The 26,620-nt window shown below is 37.5% G+C and overlaps 1 protein-coding gene across 2 annotated transcripts; it reads right to left on the bottom strand.

The window, feature by feature from the left end:
* Positions 1–1,541: 1,541 nt before the first annotated feature.
* On the bottom strand, positions 1,542–25,715 carry LOC140135861 (flavin-containing monooxygenase 5-like). 2 transcript variants are annotated; one of them, XM_072157509.1, is made up of 3 exons: positions 7,493–7,596; positions 4,561–5,214; positions 1,542–4,199 (listed from the first exon to the last, which is right to left on the bottom strand). In XM_072157509.1, exons 1-3 carry the CDS (start codon positions 7,535–7,537, stop codon positions 3,240–3,242), a joined length of 1,659 nt encoding a protein of 552 aa, XP_072013610.1. In that variant the 5' UTR covers positions 7,538–7,596; the 3' UTR covers positions 1,542–3,239. The 2 variants fall into 2 exon arrangements, with proteins under 2 accessions (XP_072013610.1, XP_072013611.1); XM_072157510.1 differs by lacking the exon at positions 7,493–7,596 and adding an exon at positions 25,560–25,715 and having other exon boundaries at positions 1,544–4,199.
* Between the last annotated feature and the right edge of the window lie 905 nt (positions 25,716–26,620).

Genomic DNA, 26,620 nt, shown 5'->3' with positions numbered 1-26,620 from the left:
ACCCCCCGCCTAATATGACTATAACGGAGGTAACTGCAACAAAGATCCAGTGCACTGAAAGTTGTACAAAAGTGGACACAGACAAAACTAAACCAATGGAATGTCTGATGTGCCAGGAGCAATGTGTTGGCATCAAGGCCAGTTCCAGACCTTCTGCATGGATATGCCTGACCTGTAGAAACATTCCAAAGACATTGAAACTGTTAACACAGAAGTCAAACACACAGGATAAAGAAATATCTGATCTGCGAAATGAAAATGCGACGCTCACACAACTCATGAATGTGCAACAAGCATTTGTGCTGTAATCAACAAAAAAAGCCCAGCCTTGTAATCGGAGATTCAATTATTAAAGACATAAATGCTGATGGTCTTGAGAACGCTAAGGTTAAGTGCATACAGGGGGAAAGAATCGCATATCCAGTTCTCTAGCGAACCCTGAGGAGTATGAAGCAGTAATAATTCATGGTGGCACAAACGATTGCACTGATGATGAAGAGGTCAGTACAATGGTGAACTCTATTCGTGAGAAAGTGCCAAACACCACCATATTTCTTTCAACTAAATGCCCGCGAACGGATAACAACGGTCAAAATCAACCAAGAGTCGATAAATTGAACGCAGTCTACAGAGAAATCGCGAACTCTAATGACAAACTGCTGATTTTGTTGGTGGTAAAACTGATGATGAAAATATGGTTAAAACTTAGCTGACAGAAAGGAAAAAATAATGGATTATTGGATTCAAAAACAAAAAGACAAAGCTAAGGAGCTTGAACAGTGGCGGTACCAGGAATGTTTTCGGGGAGGGGGTATGGGGGGAGCAAAGTGAATTTGCCGCAAAAAGTGGAAATTTACGTAATTTTGGGGGTTTCGCCTCAAAAGTGGTGGGGAGGGGGCAAATGCGCTCCTCCCCCCCCCCCACCCCGCTAGAATAAGGCAAATTCAAAAGAAAGACAACTTAACGAACGATATCATAGACACTGGACTTTGGCAATCCGAAGCTCTTGGCAACTCAAGATACAACTAAAAAGAAGTTAGACGCCATCAAGCGTCAAATTCGCTTTCGCGTCCACCAGCATATGGAAGGTGACAAGGGCTGCATCTTTACAACGGCAGTACCAAATTCCACAAAACGATTGGATAAGCCCTACCCAGACATTCACTCACACATAATGAAATTAAGAAATGCAGCAAAGTATATCGGTGAATAAGTCAGCACGGAAAAAAAACACTGATAATGAATTTCAGACTCTACCCCTCTTAAAGGGGTGTGGGTGACCTCTATTAGTTACTAAAGAGTAACTTTGTTCAAAAAAGAGGAAAAAAGAGGAAAAGCATTGCTCAAAATGGGCTGAAAATGAAAGAAAAAGCTAAAATTTTGCCTGAAATTTTTTTTCAAAAAAGAGGAATTCAGCTTAAAAGAGGAGATTTCACATCCCTGCTCTTAGTCAGGGGGGGGGGGGAGTATCACACATGTGGATAGTAGATGAAAATAACAAGACACACTGGTTTACTGGGACTGTCATTAGCCAGGTCCCTGGATTCCCAAGTTGGTACAATATCAAATACAATGGGGATCCATAAGTTTACTCTATGCGTCTCGTTGACGATTATTAAGAAGACACATTAAAATCATTGTTTAATCTGCATTGTAAACGTGTTGTTTACTTATATTATTTTTATATTATTCTGTTGCCATGGTAACAGAATATGATGACAGTGCACTTAAATACGATTTTTTATAAATTACAAATTTCCAGCTCATTTCTGGCTGGAAATTTATGATTTTTGGATTTAAGATTTTTTTTTGCATGTTAAAAAAGCCGGAATTCACTTGTTTGATGTGATCACTTATTAATGTTTCTAATAAAACATTACATAATTTTCAATTCAAGACCTTTACAATACCAACAGGTATCACACTAATATACACATACATGTATATATTTTAACTATTGTTAATTTAGATTTTCTTTTCCTTACCAAATTTTTATCAATCTTTTTCTGTCCTTAAATTGTAGATATTTTTATTCTATAAAATGTATATAGGTGTGCATATGGTAGGCACCGGAGTTTTGCGCGGTTCGCGCAAAAGCGCACATTTTCGCGCATTTGGGTGTCCAAAGCGCATTTTGGGTTCCATCGAGAATGTTCACGATTTTGACCCATCGATAAGTTAAAACTTACGATTTTATGCCCCAAATCGGCAGCATTTACAAGAAAATTCACGCAATATTGGTTCTAACTTCACAAATGTACATCAAAATACAAATAACGATCATTAAACCAAGCATAATGTGGGGAAATTTACCCTTGCTTTCGACATTTCGATCGACGATTTGTGATGGTCGCCATCTTAATTTTTTATTTTTTCCAGAAACTGGAAATGAACCGGAAGTCGGTCGTAATTGATTGACATGCCATCGTTTTACCGATGTTTTTTCGTGTTTTGCATTGATAACAGGGGATCATGCATTTTAGCGCATTTTGACCTATTTTTTGGCGCATTTTCGCGCATTTTGAAAAGTGGCCAGCGCATTTTGCTGTTTTAAATCGCGCAAAACTCCGGTGCCTAGCATATGGGCACTATTTACATATATTTTTAATTTAATTTAGCCCTATAATATGAGTTGTTCCTTTCATTTCATGATAAAAAGTAGTTAGAAAATTTCCTTGCTATATGTTACTCATTTTTATGATGTTTTAATGCCATTATACAAGTGTTTACCCCTTGTAAAGATGCAAACAAGATTTAAGATAAATAGCGCCATCAGTATTCAACTTTGCTTAAAAATGAATACAGTTCTACATGCCATCAAACAACCATGGGAACCCGATCTGAGAGGGTGATGATCCCACAATTTTTGGGGTTTCGAACCACCTAACCTGCTTTGACTATTATCATGCATTTGGGGGCTTTAAATTACTTTTGTTTCAATTTAATTGGTTTTTCCCTTTAAATTGTCCAAATTGCACAAATTTGGAACTCTCAATTAATTCAGCAACTGGCATCTCTGTCAATTAACTGTCTTCATGTAGCTTGCAATAAGTGTAAATGACTGTGACGGACAAAGCTATTATTGTCATGTTAAATTTCAGATTTGATCATATTGCCTTCATATATTTGCCATTTGCATAGTATAATTGTTCCAAAAATACCAAAATCTGAAATTGTGATTAATTTTGGTGTATTCTGGTCTTGCAAATCGCTGATAGCAACTTTCAATGCACAAATTACTATATAAATGTCCACCACACCCCTAGTATGACCACAATCACAACTAAAATTTTGAGCCAAAATCCTAGCGAAGATGTTTCTTGTACCGGTACCTTCCGGGTGTCAAAGGCAGCCAGCATCCGGCCCCATGCAGTCTCTATAGCTTGTTTAGCCCCATCCCATTTACCCGGCCCAATAAGGCGATACTGATAAGGGTAACAAGGACCAAAGAAACACCTAAAAGCCAGCACAGGATCTTGTGCAAAGACTTTCTTGAACTCAGGTTTGACTCCAAACTCGGAGGCAATCTCATCCATGTACGTAATGAAATCAACTTGGATAGTATGCCTCTGTGACGATACGTATCTTTTCTTCATATCCTCTTTATTTGTGTTGATATAGTCCAACATTTTGTCTTTGGACGGCAGAAGTGTGGTCCCCTTGAACACCCGGGTGGCCCACCTACATTGAATCTCCGATATCGGATTGATAGCGCCCCACGGTTGAGCTAAACCTATTATAGCTAGAGTTGGATGTTTCTGATTGGCAGGGAATACATTCTTGTACAATGACACTTGGTTTTTATCAACATGTACCACATTTGGATCCACCATGGGGAAACTGAATGTGTATCCAGTCGCTAAGACTACACAGTCAATTTCCTCTGTGGTTCCATCTTCAAATTCAACCCCCGTTTTCGTAAAACATTTTACGTTACACTTGACCTTAACCGTTCCATTTGCGATCCGATTCGGCAATTCATCGTTCACGGTTGGATGTGCTGCGAAAATATGGTGCTTGGGTTTGAGGGCGTACTTTTCCAGATCAACTTGTTGGTTAAGTCTACGTTCGAATTCAGCTTGTCTCAGGCCATATGGTACCAGGTCCCACATTCGTCGAACACCCACCAAATCAGCTGGTATTCCATGGTCCTGTAAGCGATTTAACACCCATGTGCCGTTCCTGGTGCTTAGAAACACCTAATGATCAAAATAATTAAAATGAAGACTTTAAAACATATTGCATTTTGCAAAAGGGGGCGTTTATAGGAAGCAAATTAAAAACATTGCAATATAAAGTTGACCATGTATGCGCTAATATTAACGGCTAAACCATCATGATTCAACATGCACAGTAGTATCCAATGTTTTCACTTGTTCTAATAACTGGTTGTATCATATAACTGGGTACACCCCGTCAGTCTGAACCACCACTAGTCCCGAATTGTAAGCTTACCTAATGCTAACCCTAAACCTAACCCTAAACCCTAACCCAAAACCTAACCCTAAAAATTCTGACTGGCGGTGGTTTGGACTGACGGGGAGACCCCATATAACTTACCTGTTCAGCAGTCCTGCTAAGTTCCACAGCTGCGTCACATCCAGAATTGCCAACGCCGATAACCAGCACTCTCTTGTCTTCATATCCAGCTGGTCTCTTGTAGTCATGTGTGTGTATTACAGTTCCTTCAAAGTCTTTGACTCCTTCAAACTCTGGAATGTATGGATATGTATGATGACCATTACACACAAGCACAGCATCAAATATCTCAGTCCATTCTTTGTTGCTTGCTCTGTCCATAATGTCTGCACGCCAACATCCGGAGGATTCAAAATCATCTGCGGGCGTCACCATCTTGACCATGGTGTACGTCTTGATGTACTTCCGAAGATCAAACGCATCAGCGTACAGATGAAAATACCTGTTGACATATCTGTTGTGCATGAAATTGGGAAATTCTTTGGGAATAGGAAAATCACTGTAACACATCATTTCTTTACTTGTGTTGATCACGGTGGATTTGAAAACGCAGGCCAATCCATCTCGTTCTTCGTTGCTTTCACGGTAGCACCACAGCCCACCAATCTCATTGGTCTTCTCGAAGCATACTGGTTCGAGTCCCTCATCAAGGCAGCATTTGATGGCTGTAAGACCACTAGCACCAGCACCAATGATTGCAACTCTTTTCCTTGACATATTGATTGTTCTCAAAATCTGCAAAATGAATTACAATATGGGGTCATTTAAAAGCTTCTACTTTGGCAAATTCATGGATGAAAGAGATAACAGACCGTGTACAAGCAGTCAAAAGTCTCAGCATCACCCGATAATGAGGGCCGATTGTTCCATGAAATGCGACAGGCAAACCTGCTATACACTTGAAGTATTTCGCGTAAACATGAAGACACACAACGCTAGTGTGGGAATAGATATGTCACAATTGGCCTTCTGTTATGTGAGAATTCGCAGCATACAATGCACAGGGACTTTGACTGTTGGTACGTACTGGGTATGTCGTAATCTCTGGGTAAATTATGTTACGCTTCAAATGATTTTCCATGACTTAATATAATATTGCATAAAAAATATGAGTACCCTATTCATTCCAATAAGCGCCCATGCCCCAATAAGCGCCCACCCAGGGTATTTTCAATTTGCTAAAGGGTACCGTTCAGTGGCGTCAGTGGCCGCCCCAACCCGGGGGCTGAAGAAGAACAAATTTTGTCAGCCGCCTTTCCTTAACCGCCCGAAAAGGTTGACCCAATTTTTTTCACGGTCGTTTGAAAAAGTGAAGAGCAAAAAAAAAAAAAAAAAAAAAAAAAAAAAAAAAAAATTTAAAAAAAATTTAAAAAAAAGATTTTAGGCGCTAAGCGTCCCAAAAGCAACCTTTTTCAAAAATTTTTACGCTTTTTCAATTCTTGGCGCCCTTTTTATTTGCTAATTGCTTTTGCCGCTCCTTCATTTACGCCGCCCTGTTTTTGCCGCCCTTCGTCTTCCGCCGCCCTTCGTTTTTTGCCGCCCCTACTTTGACCCGAGGCTGGCGCCCTAAAGCCCCCCAAAATACGCCAAGCATGCCGTTGAAGAGACGGATAGACGTCGATACAGTGAAATAGCTGGAGGACTAGAAGTCCTGTGTAAACTTCCAATACATTTTCTACATCAGAAAAGCTACTAGAACGTCTCTAATAAACGCCCCTAACAAAAATATTAGGTAAACCAGGTAAAAAATAAGCGCCCACCCAAAATGACTTTGTTAAGCGCCCTGGGTGCTTATTAGAATGAATACAGTACAATGCATTCCTGGTACAATGCATTCCTGCATTGATTTGGACATTGAATTTTCGACGTACGTATAATTATATTAGGCCAAAAAAAATAATGGTTTGTCTCAAAGCTCACAAGTGGTTTGAAAACAAATGCGAAATGCAATTTATTTTTTTTATTCCCAACTTTTTTCATGGTATTTGGAAAAAAATATCTGAATTTTGCCAAATTTTTCTGGAAAAACTAAAAAAAAAAATTTATTTTTGTAATAAAAAAATTCTGCATTTCTTTTTTCCAAATCTCACGATTTTACAAATGCGCGCACGAGCTTTGAGACAAACCTTTTTTTTTTGGCTTTACATATCATTCATAATGCACTGCTTAGCTGTAAACTTGACTCCCTGTCTGATAGGAGGGTGGAGCACTGTCGTAGGTTTGCTGAAGGGCTGCCTAAAAATGAGCGAACATGTGTCATTAATCCCTCCTACCAGACTTCAGAGGCATGGTCGCAATTTGCGTAACTCTCACAATTTTTCTATTTTCTATCAAAAACTTTTCCTTCAACTCATCACAAAACAATTTTTGCAAAAGGCCTGAAATTATTGCAAAAGTATTCTACACTTTTACATTCCGTCATTACTAACTCCTTAAAATTACTTAAAACTAACCTAAAAGAAAAACTTAAATAAATATCCTGAATAATTTTTATGCAATATCCGGTCAAGGAAGGGTTTAAAATATAGACGAATCCAAATACACGCATTCCTACACCTGACTAGCAGCCTTTAGTTGGGTAGCCGTCAGCTACAATGCACTCAAAATGTGAAATGATTCACCCGTTTTACACCTTCCGCGAAAACACAGGCAGACAAAAGAATAACACAATACAGTTCCCTTGTACAGCATGGTCTATTCGCTGTTGAAGTGACATAATAATCGGATTAACTACACGCGGTATCTATGCATTGATGTACTTGCGAACAAAAGGACTATATGTATGAATAGATGCGACGGGATTACCTGCGGAATTATCTCCATTATATATATTATTAGCTATTATTCTATTAACCCTCCTCGTCCTTGCATCTTCTCTCTAGGTGTTAGGCGGCTTTTATTTGCCCAATTGACGCTCAAAGCACCAGGTTGGTGCTAGCGGCTACCCAAAGATGTCCGACCAAATCCTGACCATGACTTGGCTACTTGGATTTGTCTATAAAACATTACTCACATTCATCAGCTTGCATACATCACAGTACAGTAACATAGAGCTCATTCACAAAAGTCCTGCAGGAAGAAAATTGGATCTCCCACACCCAGATATGTATCCATCCCTTTCAGTCCTCAGCTCACATACTCACCAGGGTTGCCAAAAGATTTCAGCCCAAATCATGGGTCAAATAATCAAAAAGTCACCCAATTTTTCCCTTTACCATTGGTTTCTATGGAGCGGGAAACCATCGTTAGTCGCAGGAGCTAAAGTTGAAAAGTCGCCTAATATTTTTTAACCATTGGTTTCTATGGGACAGGAAATTGACAAACGTAGAGGGAAAAATCTTCAAAAGTCGCCCAATTGGGCTACCAAATTGTGGGTTTGGCAACCCTGATACTCACCAACAACTAAAAATAAAACATGCATGAATCTCCTAAACAAAAAAATCTTTTCAAAACAAAACTCACACAGGCAAACAAAAGAGTCACACTGCAGAAAATGCAAGATCCAACAATCACAGAGAAGCAGTGAAGTGAATCAAGAGTGAACACAATGATAATGCCATTGATTTTCTTACACATAAAAAATATGGCCAATTCAGAGAGAAAATCTTGTTTGTCGTATAGGGCCTACTATTTTTGTTGGCTGCAGAGCTGCATCTTTTCACTAATTATAGATACTTTATAACATGTTCCCATGTTGAAACAAGATATTTCTACTTGCTAAAAGAGCGCAGAAATGATCCACCGTTATTATAATAAGAAAATCTATTATTTTGCTTCCGAGCGCAGCAACTCCGACAGTGGATATTCTGAGCCCGAGCGCAGCAATGATCCACCGTTACATATAAGGGACTGCGCCCGGGCGCATCAATTCCGACAGTGGATTCTCTGCGCTTGAGCGCAGAAATGATCCACCAGTATTATAATAAGAAAATATATTATTTTGCTTCTGAGCGCAGCAGCTCCGACAGTGGATTCTCTGCGCCCCCGAGCGCAGAACATCCACTACCGGAAGTTCTGCGGAGGGGCGCAGGAGCTCCACTGGGGGATGACGTACATAACTCCAATTTTGGTATATGAATGGGTCCTTTTATTCGATAGTTAACCTAATTTTGCCTCAATCTAGCCCAAATTTTGAAATTTTCCAAAAAAAATTAGGAAAATTTGTAAAAACTAAGACTATTTGGGTTCAATTTGACCAAAAATTTTGACTTTTGGTATCAATGGGTCCAAATTTCTTGAAAAATTGTTATATTTATGGGTCCACTTTAAAATTCTCAGCAGCACGCCCCTACCCAAATCAAACTTGAGTACCCCCGGGCACACAGTATAGGCAATGGAATGAAGATGATTTATTTGTTCCAGGATTTCATTTAATATAACTATTTTTATTTCAATAATACCTCATACCTAACCAAGAACATAAGAAAATATAGGCCATAAATATAGAGGCCTTGCATGTGACTTATCATCCCGTAAATATGGTGGACTACTCAAATGCATTCAACAAAAGAATGATTGCAATCCACCGTGACAGTTCGTCTCACACACATAACCCTGCACTACGATCAAATAGGTTGATGACAACATTTGATTGAATGGACTGCACTCCGCCATAACTACGGTGAAAGACACTGGCTCAAATCCTTTGTTTGGAGCCAATCGATAATTTCATGCAGGGCCTCTATAGGGACTCATGCATAGAGTTAATCTTGTCTTTTCATTCTTGATCATTGACCTTTGGAACATTTCACCAGGGATTTGGGAACCCGCGATTTGGTAGCCCAATTGGGCGACTTTTGAAGATTTTTCGCGCAACTTTTGACAATTTCCGGTCCCATAGAAAACAATGGTTAAGAAAAAAATTGGGCGACTTTTCAACATGGCTCCCGCGACTTCAGCTAGTTTCCTGCCCCATAGAAACCAATGGTTAAGAGAAAAATTGGCGACTTTTTCGATTATTTGACCCCGATTAGGGCTGAAATCTTTTGGCAACCCTGCATTTCACATGCATGCAGTTTGTCGCGATGCCTTCTCAGCAATCTTGGGCCATATAGTAATTTAAATCTTGAAACCATAGAACGATCTGTTGGTCAGCATAGATATTGAATAAAATTGAACCCCATCACATCAATTCAAAGCTACACCCTAAAAAAAAAACTAGTTACCGGTGACGTAAAATGTATGTAGTATAAAACAAAAAGATGAAATTGAAATGAGCTGAAAGGTAAAGGGTCAAAAAGTTTCAGATAAAAACAGAGGGCAGTAGATCAAATCAGTAGAAGCAAAAGCAGAGGGTGATGGTTCATCTAATATAAAAAAATACTTACATTTTTTATAAATTAATCAGATTCCCAATTTGCAACAATATTATTTGCCTAAAGAAAATGTAAATTTTGTCCGAAAAGTTAAACCCAATTTTTTTCCATCCAGGGCGGCTCTCGAAAATCTAAAACCCTAATTTTTTTAAGTAAAATTTTACAGGTGTTACACCCCCTAATTAACACCACCGCTTAGAGCTGTTGCCCTGTTGACGGTCTTAAAGGTATACTTTCATTAATTTTCCATAATTTTTCGCCCTCTTTCCTTGATAATTATTCTAGCCGTCCCTTAGGTCCTGCCCTTTTTTCTTTAGTTATTCTTTTTGCCGCCCCTTTATCTGCCGACGCCCCTTCTTTTTGGTTGCCCGGTGCTTTTATCCAGGGGAGCTCACACCCCCAAAACCAAAATATGCGCATGTTCACATTGTCGGACATACGCCCGGCGGAACATAGTTGTCGCAAGTTGCTAGGAGTAGCGGTAGGCGCTGCCAGGAGTAGTGACAGTGTGAACAATGGTCAGCGTAAGTTCCGCCAGGTGTACATCCAACAATTTACTCCTCACAAAAAGTCAGGAGTAGTGAGCTGGGTGTTATCTTAGCCAGGCGTAAGTTGCAATGTGAACACTGCTACGCCTGGTACCCGGTGTAAGTTTAACCTTTTTGGGTCAGAACCTAAGAAATTACATATATCGCGTGGATGAAAAAGGTCACAGAAACATCTTAAGTGGTAGCTGATGTTTGCACCAAGCAAAAAAATGCATGATGAAACTGGTCGGCGCAGTGCTAGGAGAAGGCTAGATGTGGACACACGGTAGGATTAGTGAAAATATTTGTGGAATTTTTATCAATGTTAACATAAGTTTACGCTCGGTGTAACTCACAATGTGATTGTGAACATGACTTGCAGTGAACGTAGCCGAGCCATTCTATGTCAACTCCTGGGATGTGCACCGCAGCACCTCTTCAATTTTTTTTTTTTTTCTGTGTGGTGGTAGATATTGATGAGAAAGTAAAATCCTGAAAATTTGAGCTTCATACTCCATTTCGTTTTCCCGTGGCATCAATTTGAAATTTAGGGGGATCAGCGTAAAAATGTGTCGCATACGCAAAAGAGCGATGTTTGGAGATGTATAAAGGAACTTTGAAAAGTATGTATCCTGGGGTACTTAATTGTGTAGAGTTCAAATCTAGCATCAGAAAACTTGTAACTCCTGTACTTTAAAAGATATAGGGCCATCAAAATGCAACTTTGTCCATCCAGGACCAACTTTGGGGGGTCAGAACTCCAAAAGTAAAAATAATTTTTTGTCCATTTTTTTGTCAGTTGGAACCCTTTGGTAGGACATTACTCATATCCAATATTGAGTCAATTAGAATAATTTTAGCTGAGATATTACCCATGCAAAAATCCAATAGTACATTTTGACCCCCCTGAAAACCAATGTCAGACATTTTCCCCCACCATCCACTTTAGGTATGTTGAAAATATGTTCTTGGACAACATTTCTGAGAACTAGTGGCTTGGGGTCTTGATGACTTTGCATTAAAAACATCAGTTAGGCTTGCCTACTTACATAGGAGTCATTCCAGCCACATCAGCAAAAAGGGTTGGTTGGTCAATGGTCATCCCCTCAAATTTGGCTGAAAATCATTTCTAGCATGTACCTCTATGAGCATAATGAACACATGGAAAAAAAAAAAATGAATGCTCAACTCCAAGCGGTTTGGGAGATATGGCTTGTCAAAATTTGGCCCAGACCCTCACTTTTTGCTCTCTCGAGTCATGTCGTTGAATTAGTAGCGTTTTGGGACACTCATATTTTGACTTTGAAAAACGATATAATTGCTGAAAAGTACTAACCGGGTGACTTTTACCCAGAAAAACAGAATCTGGCCTCAAAAATAGTGTACCTTATCTACTTTAAAAGTTATGGGTCTCTCATATAAACCTTGTTTCGTTTTGTGAAAATTTATTTGTCAAAAACGAAACGAAAAGAGGTTTTGAAAGACCAATAACTTCTTCAGTAGATAAGATACAATGTTTTTGAGGCCAGATTCTGTTTTTCTGGGTAAAAGTCACCACAGTCATGCCAGTTAGCAAATTATGCTACCGTACTTTATCTAAATACGTATTGCATTGTTCGAATCGTCTATGGATATTTCAATGGAAAACAAGAAATAGCAAAATATCAGTAACATCCCAGTTTGCAGTAACCCCCGCCCCCATGCATGGTGGACTTAGGGGTTCTTTTCACGCTGAACACGATGACGCTATTCACGACATGCGATACTCAAGCATTTAGCCCGAAGAGCATGTTAAAAACATAATGTCTCGTTATGACAGGATTTCCCGATATTGCACTGTATTCTGAAAAGGTCCTAAGAAGGACAAATCAACCTAAGAGTTAATACCCTACTACAATGGGGAATTATCTCTACATTCCTTTGTGCCTCAATTCAACTTAGGTAAAGTTAGGTCACTAAAGAATAGAATTTAGGGCACTTTTTAGGACACCCACTTCACATAATAATGGAACCACTTCACTCCCAGGAAACCCACTTGAAGTGAAGCATTGGCGTACACAGGGGGGGGTGTTACGGGTGTGAAACACCCCCCTTGTGTCTGTCCAAAAAAATAACAAGAGCACCAATGGTGCTGTAGCTCATTTGTTATGGGTTATGGTCAGGAATTGAAATTCATTGTGTTGGTGGTTGTGTGCAGTAGTCCAGTCAAAGTGGGTTTTGACTCACCACTAATTGCAACAGAATTTTTTTCACTGCTATGAATGTCAGAGATGTCCCTGAACAGCATACAAAAGTATACTAAAATATACTTGGTGGAAAGGTAGTTTTTGGCGGGGAAAAGGTCATACAGGAGTCAAATTTCAAAATCGCTCCAAAAATTTAAAAAAATATACCAAATTATTCCTCTAGTCATAAGGATTCAGAAAAAATATAGTTTGCAATATCTGTGATGTACGGTTCTTGAGTTATAACCAAAAAGGTCAAAGGTCAAATGTTAGGTTCAACAGAGGTCAAAAAACTAAAAATTGTCTGATTTTAACCAAAATGGTCTCAAATTGTTTGGCTTGCAAACATATTTCATTTAAAGAATATTTGCACTGTTTATGTTGTTTATTACATGCGTAACATCGAAAACTAGGTCGGGGTCAATAGAGTTCAATGGTCAATGACCTCTTTTAGCCTGCTACCTAGGTAACGAAACATCCAAGATATGGCAAACTATTCTTAGTTTCGAGTGTTTTTAAAGGACGAACACATTGAGACCATTTTTAAGGAAATCAGAGCATTTTTTCGAAGTTGACCCACATGGAGCCCAAAATTTGACCTTTGACCTTTTTGCTTATAACTTGAGAATGGTACATCACAGATATGACAAACTATACTTTTTCTGAATCCTTAGGACTAGAGGAATGCTTTGGTATAGTTTTTAAAAAGATTAAAGCAATTTTGAAATTTGACCCCTGTATGACCTTTTCCCGCCAAAAACTACCTTTCCACCAAGTATATTTTAGTATATTTTTGGTATGATGTTCAGGGGACATCTCTAAACTGTATTAAAGTGAAAAAAGTTCTGTTGCAATTAGTGGTGAGTGACACCACTTATTTGTTTAGATTGACTGGACTACAGGTTTTATTTGTTATAAGTGCAGTTGTTAATTTTTATTAGTTTGTTGACAGGACTGTGATGAAGAGTGTAGTTAAGTTTAGTTTATTACAACCAATCACGTGAGATCACCGCAAAAATTCATGATAAAAGGTCACTTTCCCAAAGAAAAATAGTGCAATCCGTCAATTCCGCCATGATCTACAGCAACTTAAATTACTCAGACCAAAATAATCTCTAAGCGCATACAGGGAACCAAGAAAACGATAGAAATGACTTGTTTCTCATGACTTTTTGACTTTTCTCACTTCAAAATAAGTACTTGCCCCACCCCAAATTTACCTTTAAAGGAGTGCAATCGATTGAAAAATAACTCAGCAAAGCTTAGAACCCAATTTGATATCAAGATATCACAGACAAAAAAAGCCTTAGTATAAAAAAAGCAGGGCGGAAGTATATAAAATATGGCTACTATCTAGTTGAACTCCTCAGGCTCATTTAGCTACGCTAAGAGCCAAAAATGTGTGCTAAATAGGTCTACATATTTTAATTCATACCTGAACAAATGGCTTTAATTGAAATCACATCCTCTGAGTTTTACAACAATACAACAGTCTATATTCAGACAACCTTTAAGAATGTTTGCTGCTTAAGGGATTTCATATCAACCAAGTTTCATGACAATCCAACTATCTATTATCAGTAACTTTAACCTTGATATGACCTTGATGGTTTCCACAATCTGACAATCTATACTCAATTCACCTTGGATGACCTTGACCTGACATTCAACATTTTCCGCTTACTAACTCATCATGTCCATAACCCCCCGGACTTTGGAAGTGACGGTATGTGCCTGTCAATAGACAATAGACTTTTGAAGTCGACTATACCCAATGACCCCCTTTTTTTTAGTTGCGGCTACCCAATGACCCCCTTTTTTTGGTTGCAGCTACCCAGTGACCCCTTTTTTTCTAGATTTTCTAGAAGAGCATCATCAAAATGCAACAAACAAATGCCGAAACTTTCAAATTTTGCTCCATTTTTTCAAAATTATGCCGAATCTTTCAAAATTTTGCTCCATTTTTTGAAATCTTATACTCAATGACCCCTTTTTTCAAAATATTATACCCAATGACCCCCTTTTTTATTTTGTTTGTACCCAATGACCCCCTTTTTAAAATAACGCTTTGTTACCGATAGGCCCCTACAGGGTGCATGCAGCCACCTCTATTTCAAATTCAAGGACTTTTCAAGGACTTTCAAGTACCAAAATTAATTTTCAAGTACCTTTGAGCGGAACGACCCAGAGATAGGTGTGTGTAAAAAAGTAGAAAAATACCCAGTGGTCTAGTCGCAGCAGCCCAGTGCATACCTGCCAACTTTTGAAGCAGAGTGAGCGTGGCGCTCACAACCACGGACCCGGGGTCCAGGGGCAAAGCCCTGGTGGGGGTTGAGGGGACGAAGCCCCCAGCCAAAGTCAGAGGGTAAAAGAACATTTCAAAGCTCCTGGCTCGTTCTACACTTTTAATAAAAAGTGCTTCCTTCTTCAGAAAACATGCTTTAAAGTTTGAGTTTCCTATACTTTTATGCACAAGAGACACTCTTAAAAATGTTTTTGGCTTTATTACATGACCAATATGGCTTACGTTGATATGTGAAGCAGAAAAATAAAACAATAATTAACCATTTGTGCTTGCATCCACTGCCTCCCCACCCCCACCAACTGGCACCCCATCCTGGGCCTTGATGGTCAGTATTTTATTAAAGATATATTTATGCACAATATATAGTTTACTGGTAGTTACAATCTACCCCAATTACTGGTATTTACCTCCCCCTGATGACTAGTGTCACTCCCAACATCAATTATTGATGGTAGTAGTGGCACCTGCACTGTTTATACCCAGCTTGTTTCCTTGTTTGGTCAGATCAGGGAATGGTCACTCAGATTGATGCTCATTATTATTGTTGAATTAGTGGTCACACTTGTTGCAGCTTATCAGTAGCCTGGGTCAGCAGGAGTGCAATTGTATCCTTTTTCATAGAGCAATGATTGTTCAAAATGTTTAATGTCAAATGGTTCCTAACAGCTAAAAACCTTATTTGTGAGCGGATTTCCACCGTTGAAAAAACAAAATGTATGTTTAATATATTAATTATTTCATTAATAGCAATTTCCTAAGTTTCCATCCATAAACAACCACAGAGCATTATCTGTTTACAAAATAAGTGTTTATTTCAGATTTCCAATTATAGCCATGTTATCAGTATACTGATAAGAGGCCAATCCAGACCTTCTGGTCATTATTATGCTATATTATGCTAGCCAGATAATTTATCTTACACTTCCCATAATGCATTTCTTCCATTTCAATATTCTGTACTGATTTGCTATGTTGCGCCACGGTCAACAAAATATAGCTCAGTAAACAGAGCACATCCAGATCTTGCATTTGTTTAATTCTTGACTAGCGACCCTTGTTCAGCCAGTCTATTCTCAAAATGAAAACATGAAAACATGAAAAATGAAAAAAATGAAACCTGTACAAAGTAAGGCCAAAAAAAACATTGTTGTGTTGCCCTCAACACGCCCTACCCTAAATCCTGAAAAATCAGGGTCGGCATTTTTTTTTTTTTTTTTGAATGATGATTTTTACAGATTTGTTCAAAAAAAATCAATGTTTTTTCACTTGAAATTAATATTTTATTGAAAGACTAGTCTTTAATTGATGTCTAACAGGTATCCAGAAGTCAAAATTGACAAATGTCCCTAATTGAAGAAGCATCTTTATAATATTTGAGGATTTTGAAAAAAATGAAGGTTTGGAAAAAAAAGAAAGAAAAAAAAAAAGAAATCCGACCGTCCGCCCCAACTTTCCCATTTTCCCACTTGAGGGCAACACAACAATATTTTTTTGGCCTAATGGGAGCATTTGTTGGAATGAGGGGATGTATTATGTTGCAAAGGATTCTGGGAAAGGTAAGATATTTTCTCTGCATGCTTGCTATCACTATGGGTTTTCTTGCCCTAAACCTCTAATGTGTACTTTATCTCTTATACCCAAAATTGTAAAATTAAAAACACATATCTAGGGTTTATGCAATAGCTGCCAGGTGCTTTATTTTAAGATTATGTACAATATAAAATCCAGAAATTGTCAAATGTCTATAGGGTAGCTATTGCAGATAATGGCCTTCTCGATATTGTTACAACTTTTGTAACATGTTTGCCTAGCCTAATTAGTGTATTAGCTCTCATTTTATTTACTCAGTAGTTCTGAATATGCCCAAATTGGGAGAATTTTAGACAATAATTGCTCATGGCTCGCGCACAGAAGTAGGGGCCCATAGACAGCACGAGCCCAATTGGTGCCTTATCTATTGACTTGCCAAATGTAAGGCAAAGCAACACTGAAAAGCAAACATTGTAGCCGCACTGAAGCAGTAAAGTTCAACATCTCTTTACAAAATCGACAGATCAAGGAGTTTGTACAGTGTTTGTAATATGAAAGCACCAGAAACAGTCTGCATAGGAGACTATTCCATGAAATTTGGTAAAATATTAGTAACAAAATGCTCCAAAATGACACTTTCCGTCCGAATTTTCCTAGCTAAATAAGTAACATTTATGAACAATCATGCAAAGATCGCCGCCTCAAATTACCAGATCCATTGCTCAAACGATGTAGCAAGAGAAAGAAAAAACATACAGAAATCTGGGCGATGCCTAGAGTTCATTGCGTTCACGCAATGAGCTAAAAATGGGGGAGAAAAGGCAAAGAAAGAGAGAGGGAGAGAGAGGGGAAGAGAGGGGGAAGAGGAGAGGAGGGAGATGAGCAAGGCATATAGGGGACATAAACTCAACCAATAAAGTATCGAAACGATTATAGATGGTCAGATATATCGGGAAATGAAATATTATAGCAAAAACTTATATAATGTATATAAAGCGCAGCTTTCACCTGGGCATTTTGATACCTCTTTTGTTGCTCTATGATATCATTTGGTCGAGGTATGGGCGCTTGAGTGGCTTCAAGTCGGATTTTGAAAGTTGCACTTAGCTCCTATTCAAGCCAAATGCGTTTGTCGTGTACACACACACCCCAAATCAAGACAAAGATGTGCTCGGTTTACTTAACCATGAACTTTACTTTATTTTACTCCTTCGACTTCCATCTTCAATACTTGCTACCCTTTACTCATACTTGGCAGTGGGGTTTGACTCCCACCCTTTTTATTTTACCCCCACCCTTTTTATTGAGGCACCCTTTATATTGAAAATTCCTGACCCCCACCACTTTTTGCTTTTTCCCCTATTTGTATACATTGATGAAGTCACAGGCAATTTGGTTCAAAGTAAATTAAGTACGCCGAATTCTGCACCTATCATCACACAATAGCCTAGTGGATGTAAACATGCATCAAATGGAATTTTATCTTGCGATATGGTTTGCTGGCGTTTGGCACTTTTTGTGGTTTGGCACTTATTCTTGGAAACTAGGATGATTTTATCATTCAATGAAAATATATTGTAAGCTGGCACTCCCACCCTTTTTATTTTACTCCCACCCTTTATATCAATCCACCCTTTTTACCAACAAAGTTCAAACCCCCACCCTTTTAAGGATTTTCCAAATTTCAAGTGGCACCCTTTAAAAGGGTGCCCTGCCAACAGTGTTACTTATCTCTGACTTATCTCATGAACTCTTTCTGCTGACATCTCAATATTTGGTGTGCCCACCATCACACATACTCATTTGAATTTGTCGGACAAAAGCAATGGTCATTTATTGGTTACAGTACAACGCATTTGGCTTGAATAGGAGCTAAGTGCAACTTTTAAAATCTGACTTGAAGCCACTCAGGCGCCCATTACTCGACTAAATGATATCGTAGAGCAACAAAAGAGGTATCAAAATGCCCAGGAGAAAGCTGCGCTTTATATACATTAAATAAGTTTTTGCTATATATTTCAGTTCCCGATATATCTGACCATCTATAATCGTTTTGATACTTTATTGATTGAGTTTATTATCAAATTATCATAGGCCTATAGATGCCTTAACTACCCCCACACAAATTGTTCTCACCCCTTTACCCGGTATTGAAAATTTTCGACTTTTTCAAACTAAAATTTTACACACTAATCATGCTTATAGTGCCAAAATGGTCCACCAAATCGCTTCAATTAGGTCTTCATTTTGCAAAAGTTTTTTATTTTGAGGGGGCACATCCGCCTCATACACCCCCATGCGTAGTGGATAAACAAGCAGCCAGTTGATTCTGCTTTAGACATTTACCAATTTGAATTAACACAATTCATAGACCTACAACTGTATAGGGAAAACTTGTTCACGAAAGGCTTCATGGACCGTCATTTCACAAATTTTCGGCTTTTTCAAATTAAAATTTTACACACTAATCATGCTTATAGTGCCAAAATGGTCCGCCAAATCGCTTCAGGTCGCATGTCATAAGTTGGGTATGCTAAAAGGGTGGAGGGATTACACTTTTCTGAAAATTACGATACAAATTTGATTGGCTTTCCGTAACCCCATATCCTACAGCAGTGGTTGATACCTCATTTTAAGCCTAATATTATACTCTTTCAGTCTACTGAAGCATATAATTATACATTATTCAGTAAAAAAATCACATCAGTTGAAATGAAAAATGCCAGGGGTGGAGGAGCAGGCGGATGTGGAGCAGGCGGATGCGGGAGTGTACAATAGGGCCTATGTGAAAATTCACATGTCAGCATATCAAAACTACTGGTTACTTTTTCAAATCTAGGGAGGGTATGATGTATTGACAGCTTTGAATGTTGAATTTGTACAATTAAAACAATTACTGACTACTTAAGGTGGTACTACACCCCTGATAAATTTTGTGACTAATTTTGCATTTTTCTCAAAAGTAACTACACACTGGTAACAAAAGTTATATGTTTATTATAGGGGCAAGGAATCCAACTACTTCACTGAAATTTCAGTGATTCAAGACAAGGGGTCATTATATATGTTAAGAAATGAGGTATGTTCTAGCGGTACCTCTTTTCTTATCATAAATAATGTACCGCTTGTCTTGAGTCACTGAAATTCCAGTGTAGTAACTGGATTCTTTACCCTCTAATATACATGACTTTTGTTACCAGTGTGATATTATTTTTTGAGAAAAATGCAAAAATAGTCACAAATTTATTAAGGTGTGTAGTACCACCTTAAGGCCAGAGTAATGGAAGACACATTCGTCCAAGACCGAATTTGAGATTTTTTGATATTTATCAACACTAAGATGTATTCTTTCACTTGAAACTGATAAAATACAACTTGCTAATATTTATTCGTCTTTTTGCTTGATTTCTTTCACTCTTTTCAACTCTAAAAAGTCACATGGCTCAAGACAGCTTAGTAAATTGGCGGGAAATAATGAGTCAGAAATTGCGAATCGCGAATATTGTGATTACTGCTAGCGATTCGCGTCAAGCGTGACGCCGCGCAACTCTGTGCGTATGTCCAACGCAGTCAAGGCGCATTCGGTATGTTGTTAACGCCAGCAAATGTGATGTAAACAAAACAAAAATTTGCAATCAAAATGCCACTTAGATTTTTTAATTATTTTGAATTTTGGCGCACTGTAAGCAGAGATTATAGATTCATTGGTGCAAAAAGATGCATATTTAGACCATGCACCAGATACAGCTTTTACAAGTGTGAAAGTCTTACCGTTTTAAAATTTAAGGGCGTTTTGTGCATAATTTTGACATTTTTTACTAAAACGCCGATTTCTCAGAGTTCACTTTTGACAATATTACGCGATTTTTGTGACAAGATAACTTTCGAAAAATATGCAAGCAAAGGGTAAACTTTTGCACTATCCTTTAGAGTACATCAAAGTCTAGGGAAGGTTTTTCATTTTTTCAAAATATTTGTTTTAAACAAAAATATACACCATTATGTGCAATTTTTAGCTTAATAATGTGACAAAATGGCTTTTTTCACGGGTTTTTTTCATTATTTCGAAAAAATAGACGAATTTCAAAAAAATAAAAAAATCTTCCCTAAGTTCATGTCTCTTCTTCATGAAAAACTAACTGAATTTTTTTACTCGAGCGGATTTTTTTTCTAAGTTGTCACAAAAAATTGGGGCAAAAAGTGAATTTTGTGATTTTTTCAAAAACTTGAGATTTTTGAAAAAAAACTGACGTCACCATGGGATTCCTTGACTCATTTCCTTTCCAAAAATGTATAGTTTTATATACTTTGGACATACAATTCAGAAATAATGAAGCTCGAAAAGGTCCATGTTCTCTCCCATTACTCTGCCCTTAAAGGGTTATATGTTCCATTTTTTTTCATTTTTAATGAAATCCTAGTTGAATTTCAGTAATTTTAGCAATATGCTATTTGTACATTTCTCTTCTTGATATTCATTTCCTCAATAATAGAATAACCATCTTTCTAATTACTCGTAAAAAGGTCATTGACCTTCACAATGTAATTAACTTACATACAATTATTTTAAAAAGTTCATTTGAAGCATTAATGTATTGAGAACATATCCTGCAAATCTGATGACATTCTTGCATAAAATAAAAAATTTACAGTCATTTTTGTAATTGAGGTCCGATTTGAGAAAAATGCTTTTGAAAATTGAGATTTACATAGATACCTGTGTATTAATTAATTACTAATTAAGCATTATCTCAAAAATTAGGCATGTGTTAAGGTTAAAAATGGTGTTAATTATTAGAGATTGTCAATATATACAACATATCCAAAAACACATTTTTTGTCATTTTTGACCATGTAATGGAAATTGTACCCAACTTATGACATGCGACCTTCAATTAGGTCTTCATTTTGCAAAAGTTTCCCCCCCTGCGTAGTGGATAAACAAGTAGCCATTTTGGCTTCTGCTTTCGACATTTACCAATTTGTATTAAACACAATTTATAGGCTGTAGGCAAGGCTTGTTCACAAAAGGCTTCATGGACCGTCATTTCACAAATTTTCGGCTTTTTCAAACTAAAGTTTTACACACTAATCATGCTTATAGTGCCAAAATGGTCCACCAAATCGCTTCAATTAGGTCTTCATTTCCCCCCCTGCGTAGTGGATAAACAAGCAGCCATTTTTGCTTATGCTTTCGACATTTACCAATTTGTGTCTATCACAATTCATAGGCCTACAACTGTATAGGGCAAACTTGTTCACAAAAGGCTTCATGGACCATCATTTCACAAATTTTCGGCTTTTTCAAATTTAAAATTTTACACACTAATAGTGCCAAAATTGTCCACCAAATCGCTTCAATTAGGTCTTCATTTCCCAAAAGTTTCTTAATTCTGAGGGGGGCACATCCCCCCTCAGACACCCCCTGCGTTGCGCAAGCGCGACGGGATGACCGCTACGCGGCCATTTTTTTTTATTTTAGTATTGTTTATCATCACACCCCCCTTGAGAAATTCATGCGTACGCGCATGAAGTGAAGTGATTGCCTTTGTTAAGTGAAGTGGTGTCCTAAGAAGTGCCTAAAATTCTATTCTTTAGTGACCTAACTTCACCTAAGTTGAATTGAGTCACAAAGGAGTGTAGAGATAATTCCCCATAGTAGTAGGGTATTATATCTTAGGTTGATTTGTCCTTCTTAGGACCTTTTCAGTTTACAGTGTTGCAGGACAGCAAAGTCCGGTTGGTAAAATAATTCCCGTTATTGCGGTACAAGTAAGTAAATCTCTCGTAAAAACTCTGTGCGCCCGTGCTGTCAAATGCATGAGTATTAAACTATCGTGTGCAAAATTGAAGCTAGAGTTCTCAAGTAAAGTTATACAACTACGAGCAACAATTATGCAGGTGACACAAGTGCAACTCATAAACTGTTACCATAATTATCTATACCTGGTCCCATGTACCCATACCTAGTGTATGTGTACATGGTATAACCAGGCATTCGAACAGCAACGGAGAGAGCTGTCAAAGAGTGTATATTTCAAAACATGATAACTGCACCAGTTATAAAAATTCCCACACACATACCACTTGACAAATTCAGCTGTACATGTCCATTGTATATGTTCACAACATGACCCAAAATCATAACCTTTCAAACCTTAGACACATGCACAAGGCCTGATAGCACTGCCATGTGCAGTCAATAGCCCAACATGCTGAACAAGAGACTGGTTGAGAGTCCATGTGTTCATTGACCTGCACATGTCAGCACATGCTTCAACTGCTGATGTGTCATATTTAGCAATGTCATGATAATGATGATATCAACCTCATAGTCACAGTCTCTGTTCTGTGGGGTATTGGTAGAATGACACATGTCTTTATGAAAGGTCAAAAGTTAGGGATTGTTATGTCAGACATTTTGAGAGCTAGATTTGATCAACACCATTTGAAGCATGTTGTAGCTTACAAGCAGGACACATAATTTCAGGATATTGACTACAAATTTGGACCTATAAATTTCCAGAGACATAATACAACCAAGGAAGCTTACTTCAAAGATGTAAAGGGCAACAGTGACATGGTAAGTGAAATAGTTAGGGAAGAATACCTTGGTGTACATTTGAAATGTAATTTCTGGTTTTTGTACATGGACTTCACAGTACGACAGCAACTTTGTGACCTTTGTTCGACAGAAAATTTATACGGGTTGGTGAACACGGGTTACGTAACACAATGTTGAAATTTTAGCCGGCAAACGTTTTTGATCAAAATAGCTCCAGAAATGGAAGACACGGGTCGTATATTGCATCATTCATGTACCCTGACCACAGATTTGACATGATCAAACATTTGTGTAAAGCAACAAATAATGTGTAAAAGTTGAATTAAATGGAAAAAAAAGAAGCTTGAACATGTCCAAAGTAGCTCGGAAAATGAGAAAAATTGCATGTCACAAACACAAAAATGTTCATCATCAAGCAAGAAAAAGCGCCCGGAATCAAAATGGGTGTCATGTTATAGAATAACTTAAGTTAGCTTGCCTGAAAATTTTGTGAATTTTGGTTGGGGTATATTCGTAGTCATTATATTGAACATGTTGAAATGTTTATCTTTGTGCGTGACTACTGTCACGCCATATATGTAATCTGACCGATGTTTTTCCTGCAAAGAAACTTTCATTGTCAATTGTCCATTGTTGGTTATTTAACTTGAAAATAATACTCCCAACGTTCAAACAATTTTAAAAGTCAGCATAAAGGTTTGTGTTACATTATTTGGACGGTGTTAATTCATTCCAGAAATAGAATGTACTGAGTGAGGCACTGAGTGGGAATAACATTGCTATTATTGTCACCGAATTAATCATATCTCTGGTATGGCTTAGTGGTAAATACAAAAAAAATGTACATGTATTTGGAAGTTCGATCTTGGTTCGAACCCATAAGCACCTCTCTTTTGATTTTTGATTTGATTTTAACTCATATTTTTAAATCCTAGTTTTCATATTTTTATTAAAGCCATAATATACGATTTCGGGCAAATTTGAAGTTTTGTTATTCCAAAAATTATAACAATATTTATAATATTAGTAAATAACTGTCAGGAAGGTTTTCACGTTACATTTGAAGCACAAGTAGCGAGATAAAAAAGAAAAAAAACACTTAATATCTTGACCGCTTAACTGTGGTGTTCTATGGGGATTTGTCTAAGCATTTAATTTGGCTGATTCAATTATATTAGGTGTAATCCGAGGTGTAAGTTGAACATTGTGTAAAAATTATGCCAAAATATTAGGTTTGAAATTTGTGCATCTCATGATTTGATATGTATGCATTAAACTTTAAAGCTCATATAAAATATGTTGCCGATATGGGAGGGGTCTAGTCCAATTAAAAAATTGTGAAAATCTGTGTTGACGTTCCTTTATTTGATAGGCCTAGGCCTATATATATTCTTGAACTTTTAAAAATTACTTAGGTTTGACATGCTTTATTTGATTATATCATATTGAAAGCTACTGAACTTAAATGCATTTTTTTAAAAGATATGAACTCGAATGTAGGATTAGGCTTAAACATGAACAAGAAATAAATCATGAAAAAAGTGGGCCTTCAAGCCGACATTCATTAGGCCTAGCCCTATATTATTAAAGACAAAAGGGAGAGGAAAAAAAAGAAAGAAAAACGAACTGAAAAATTCCACATCATCGATAAGATAACATGGCAATCGAACTCTCAATCTTCGGCACTGCACACCTTCGCTCTGTCCACAAAGCCATCGCAACTTGTTCGGGCAAAGGGTATTCTTTTGCTATCTTATTTCTCGTTCAACGTGTTCAAGGTCTCACTCAACAACAATCTTTTCAAAACTGCTTGTACTTCAGTTAAATGAGATGATACTACCTTCTTTGACGACTACAATATTTTGTTACACAATAGAGTATTTTGCATTTATAAAATATATAACAAAAAAAAAAAAAAAAAAGACGTTTTTAATTGCTAGCCTATATTAATCAATATAACATGTATAATAGACAGCGCCGGCTGGGATCCATTTCGTGAAGCATCCTGACACTTGCAACGTCGCTTCCGCACGAGGACTCAAAGAACGCAACTTTTCAACCTCGACTAGGTTGTTCCACCGCTCATTTTCGCTGAAATTTTAATACAAGCTGTGGTTAATTAATGTTTATCACAACAGAAAAGCATTAGACCGGCGTTTCCTCAAAAAGCTGCAGATAACCATTTTAGTTTGCATTTTCTCTCATTTTTTAGGCTACTTAGCGCACCAAAAGCATTAATTTTTTCCACATAATTCAACTTTTACACGTCATTCTTTGCCTTATACTCATGTTTCATATGTTATCTATGGGCTCAATATAGAAATGAAGGGAGAAACGACTTGTGTATTCCATTTTTTGATGTTTTCTAAAAACCGTATTTGCCACCTGATTTTCAACATTGCGTTACGTAACAGCAGAGGTCACGCCGGTAAAAATTACCGGAAGTAAGCTAAGTTGCTGTCGTACTGTTCATGTCTCCCTATAATAATTATCATGATTTAAATAAGCTTAATATTGATTCAGTCCTTGTCCGTCCTAGTGAGTCAGCTGACTATGATGACATGACTATGTTATGTAGAAGTCATGCTGTGAACTCCACAAACTAATACTTACAGCTACAACAATTATAGTGCTGAAGTTTGTTCACAATATGAAAAAGTTAGGGCTGTTTTAAGCAACTTTTCGATCATATTTGTTGACGTATAAAAGGTGAAAGTCCACTGTCCAACATGTGTGCTGATTGTGCATGTGATGACCTTGCCCAATTAATCTTACTATATCAAGCCCGTCATCCTCATCTCATTTACAACATGCGATTTGTAGTATAGTGCATGCATCCACGTCTTATATTAAAATGCAAGTACACGTACAGAGACTTGACAAAAGTTTTTAATAGGAGACGAGCTCGTCAAAGGGCCCTTCTCATTGGTTCATGAGTTAAGGAATTTGATAGCAACGTTTGCACAGTATTTTTTGTGGGGAGCCAATCAGACATGTCAAATCACATTCACAACATGTCAATGTTGTGCTTACAAAATCAAAATGATATCAATTATTTTTGAACTTGAGATAGGATGTATTGAAATATTGCCACTTATCAGTATTTCGTGATCCTAGCATCTAGCTATTTATGTCATTTTTCATTAGATATCCACGAAAAAAACCTAGGCCTATTCCCAAAATTTCAGTTGATTCCGATTTTGCGTTCGCGAGTTATGCATGATTAGGCCTATGTGTATTACACTGCTCCATAGACAATGCGTTGTAATTTCGTTCTGGTGCACCAGAACGAAATTCAAATTTCACGATACTGATCTTTGCTAAACGAATTAATCTGCAAGAAATATTTTGTACATAAACATTATGTAGCCATATTATAACATTTTCAAACAAAATAGATTAGGATTTATTTGCCATAAAATGTTACAGTAAAATGGGGTAACTTTGGGCACTTTTCAGAGTTTTTAAACTACTGCTTCCAAACAAAACCAATTATATTTCTAATTAACTCTTTTTTGTGACATTAGGGTTCCCTTCTACACCTTGAAGTTGAAAAAGATTTTTTAATAATTTTGTAAGGGTGCCCTGGGGATTAAAAATGACATGACCAAAGTTACCCCGCCTTTGGGGCAACTTTGGTCACAGTATTACATTCCATGAAGGGAAAAAAATCA

Source organism: Amphiura filiformis, chromosome 16 (assembly GCF_039555335.1).
Source record: "Amphiura filiformis chromosome 16, Afil_fr2py, whole genome shotgun sequence".
Lineage (NCBI taxonomy): Eukaryota > Metazoa > Echinodermata > Ophiuroidea > Amphilepidida > Amphiuridae > Amphiura > Amphiura filiformis.
Note: the sequence above shows the minus strand (reverse complement) of the source record. Positions and strands in the feature narration are given on the sequence as shown.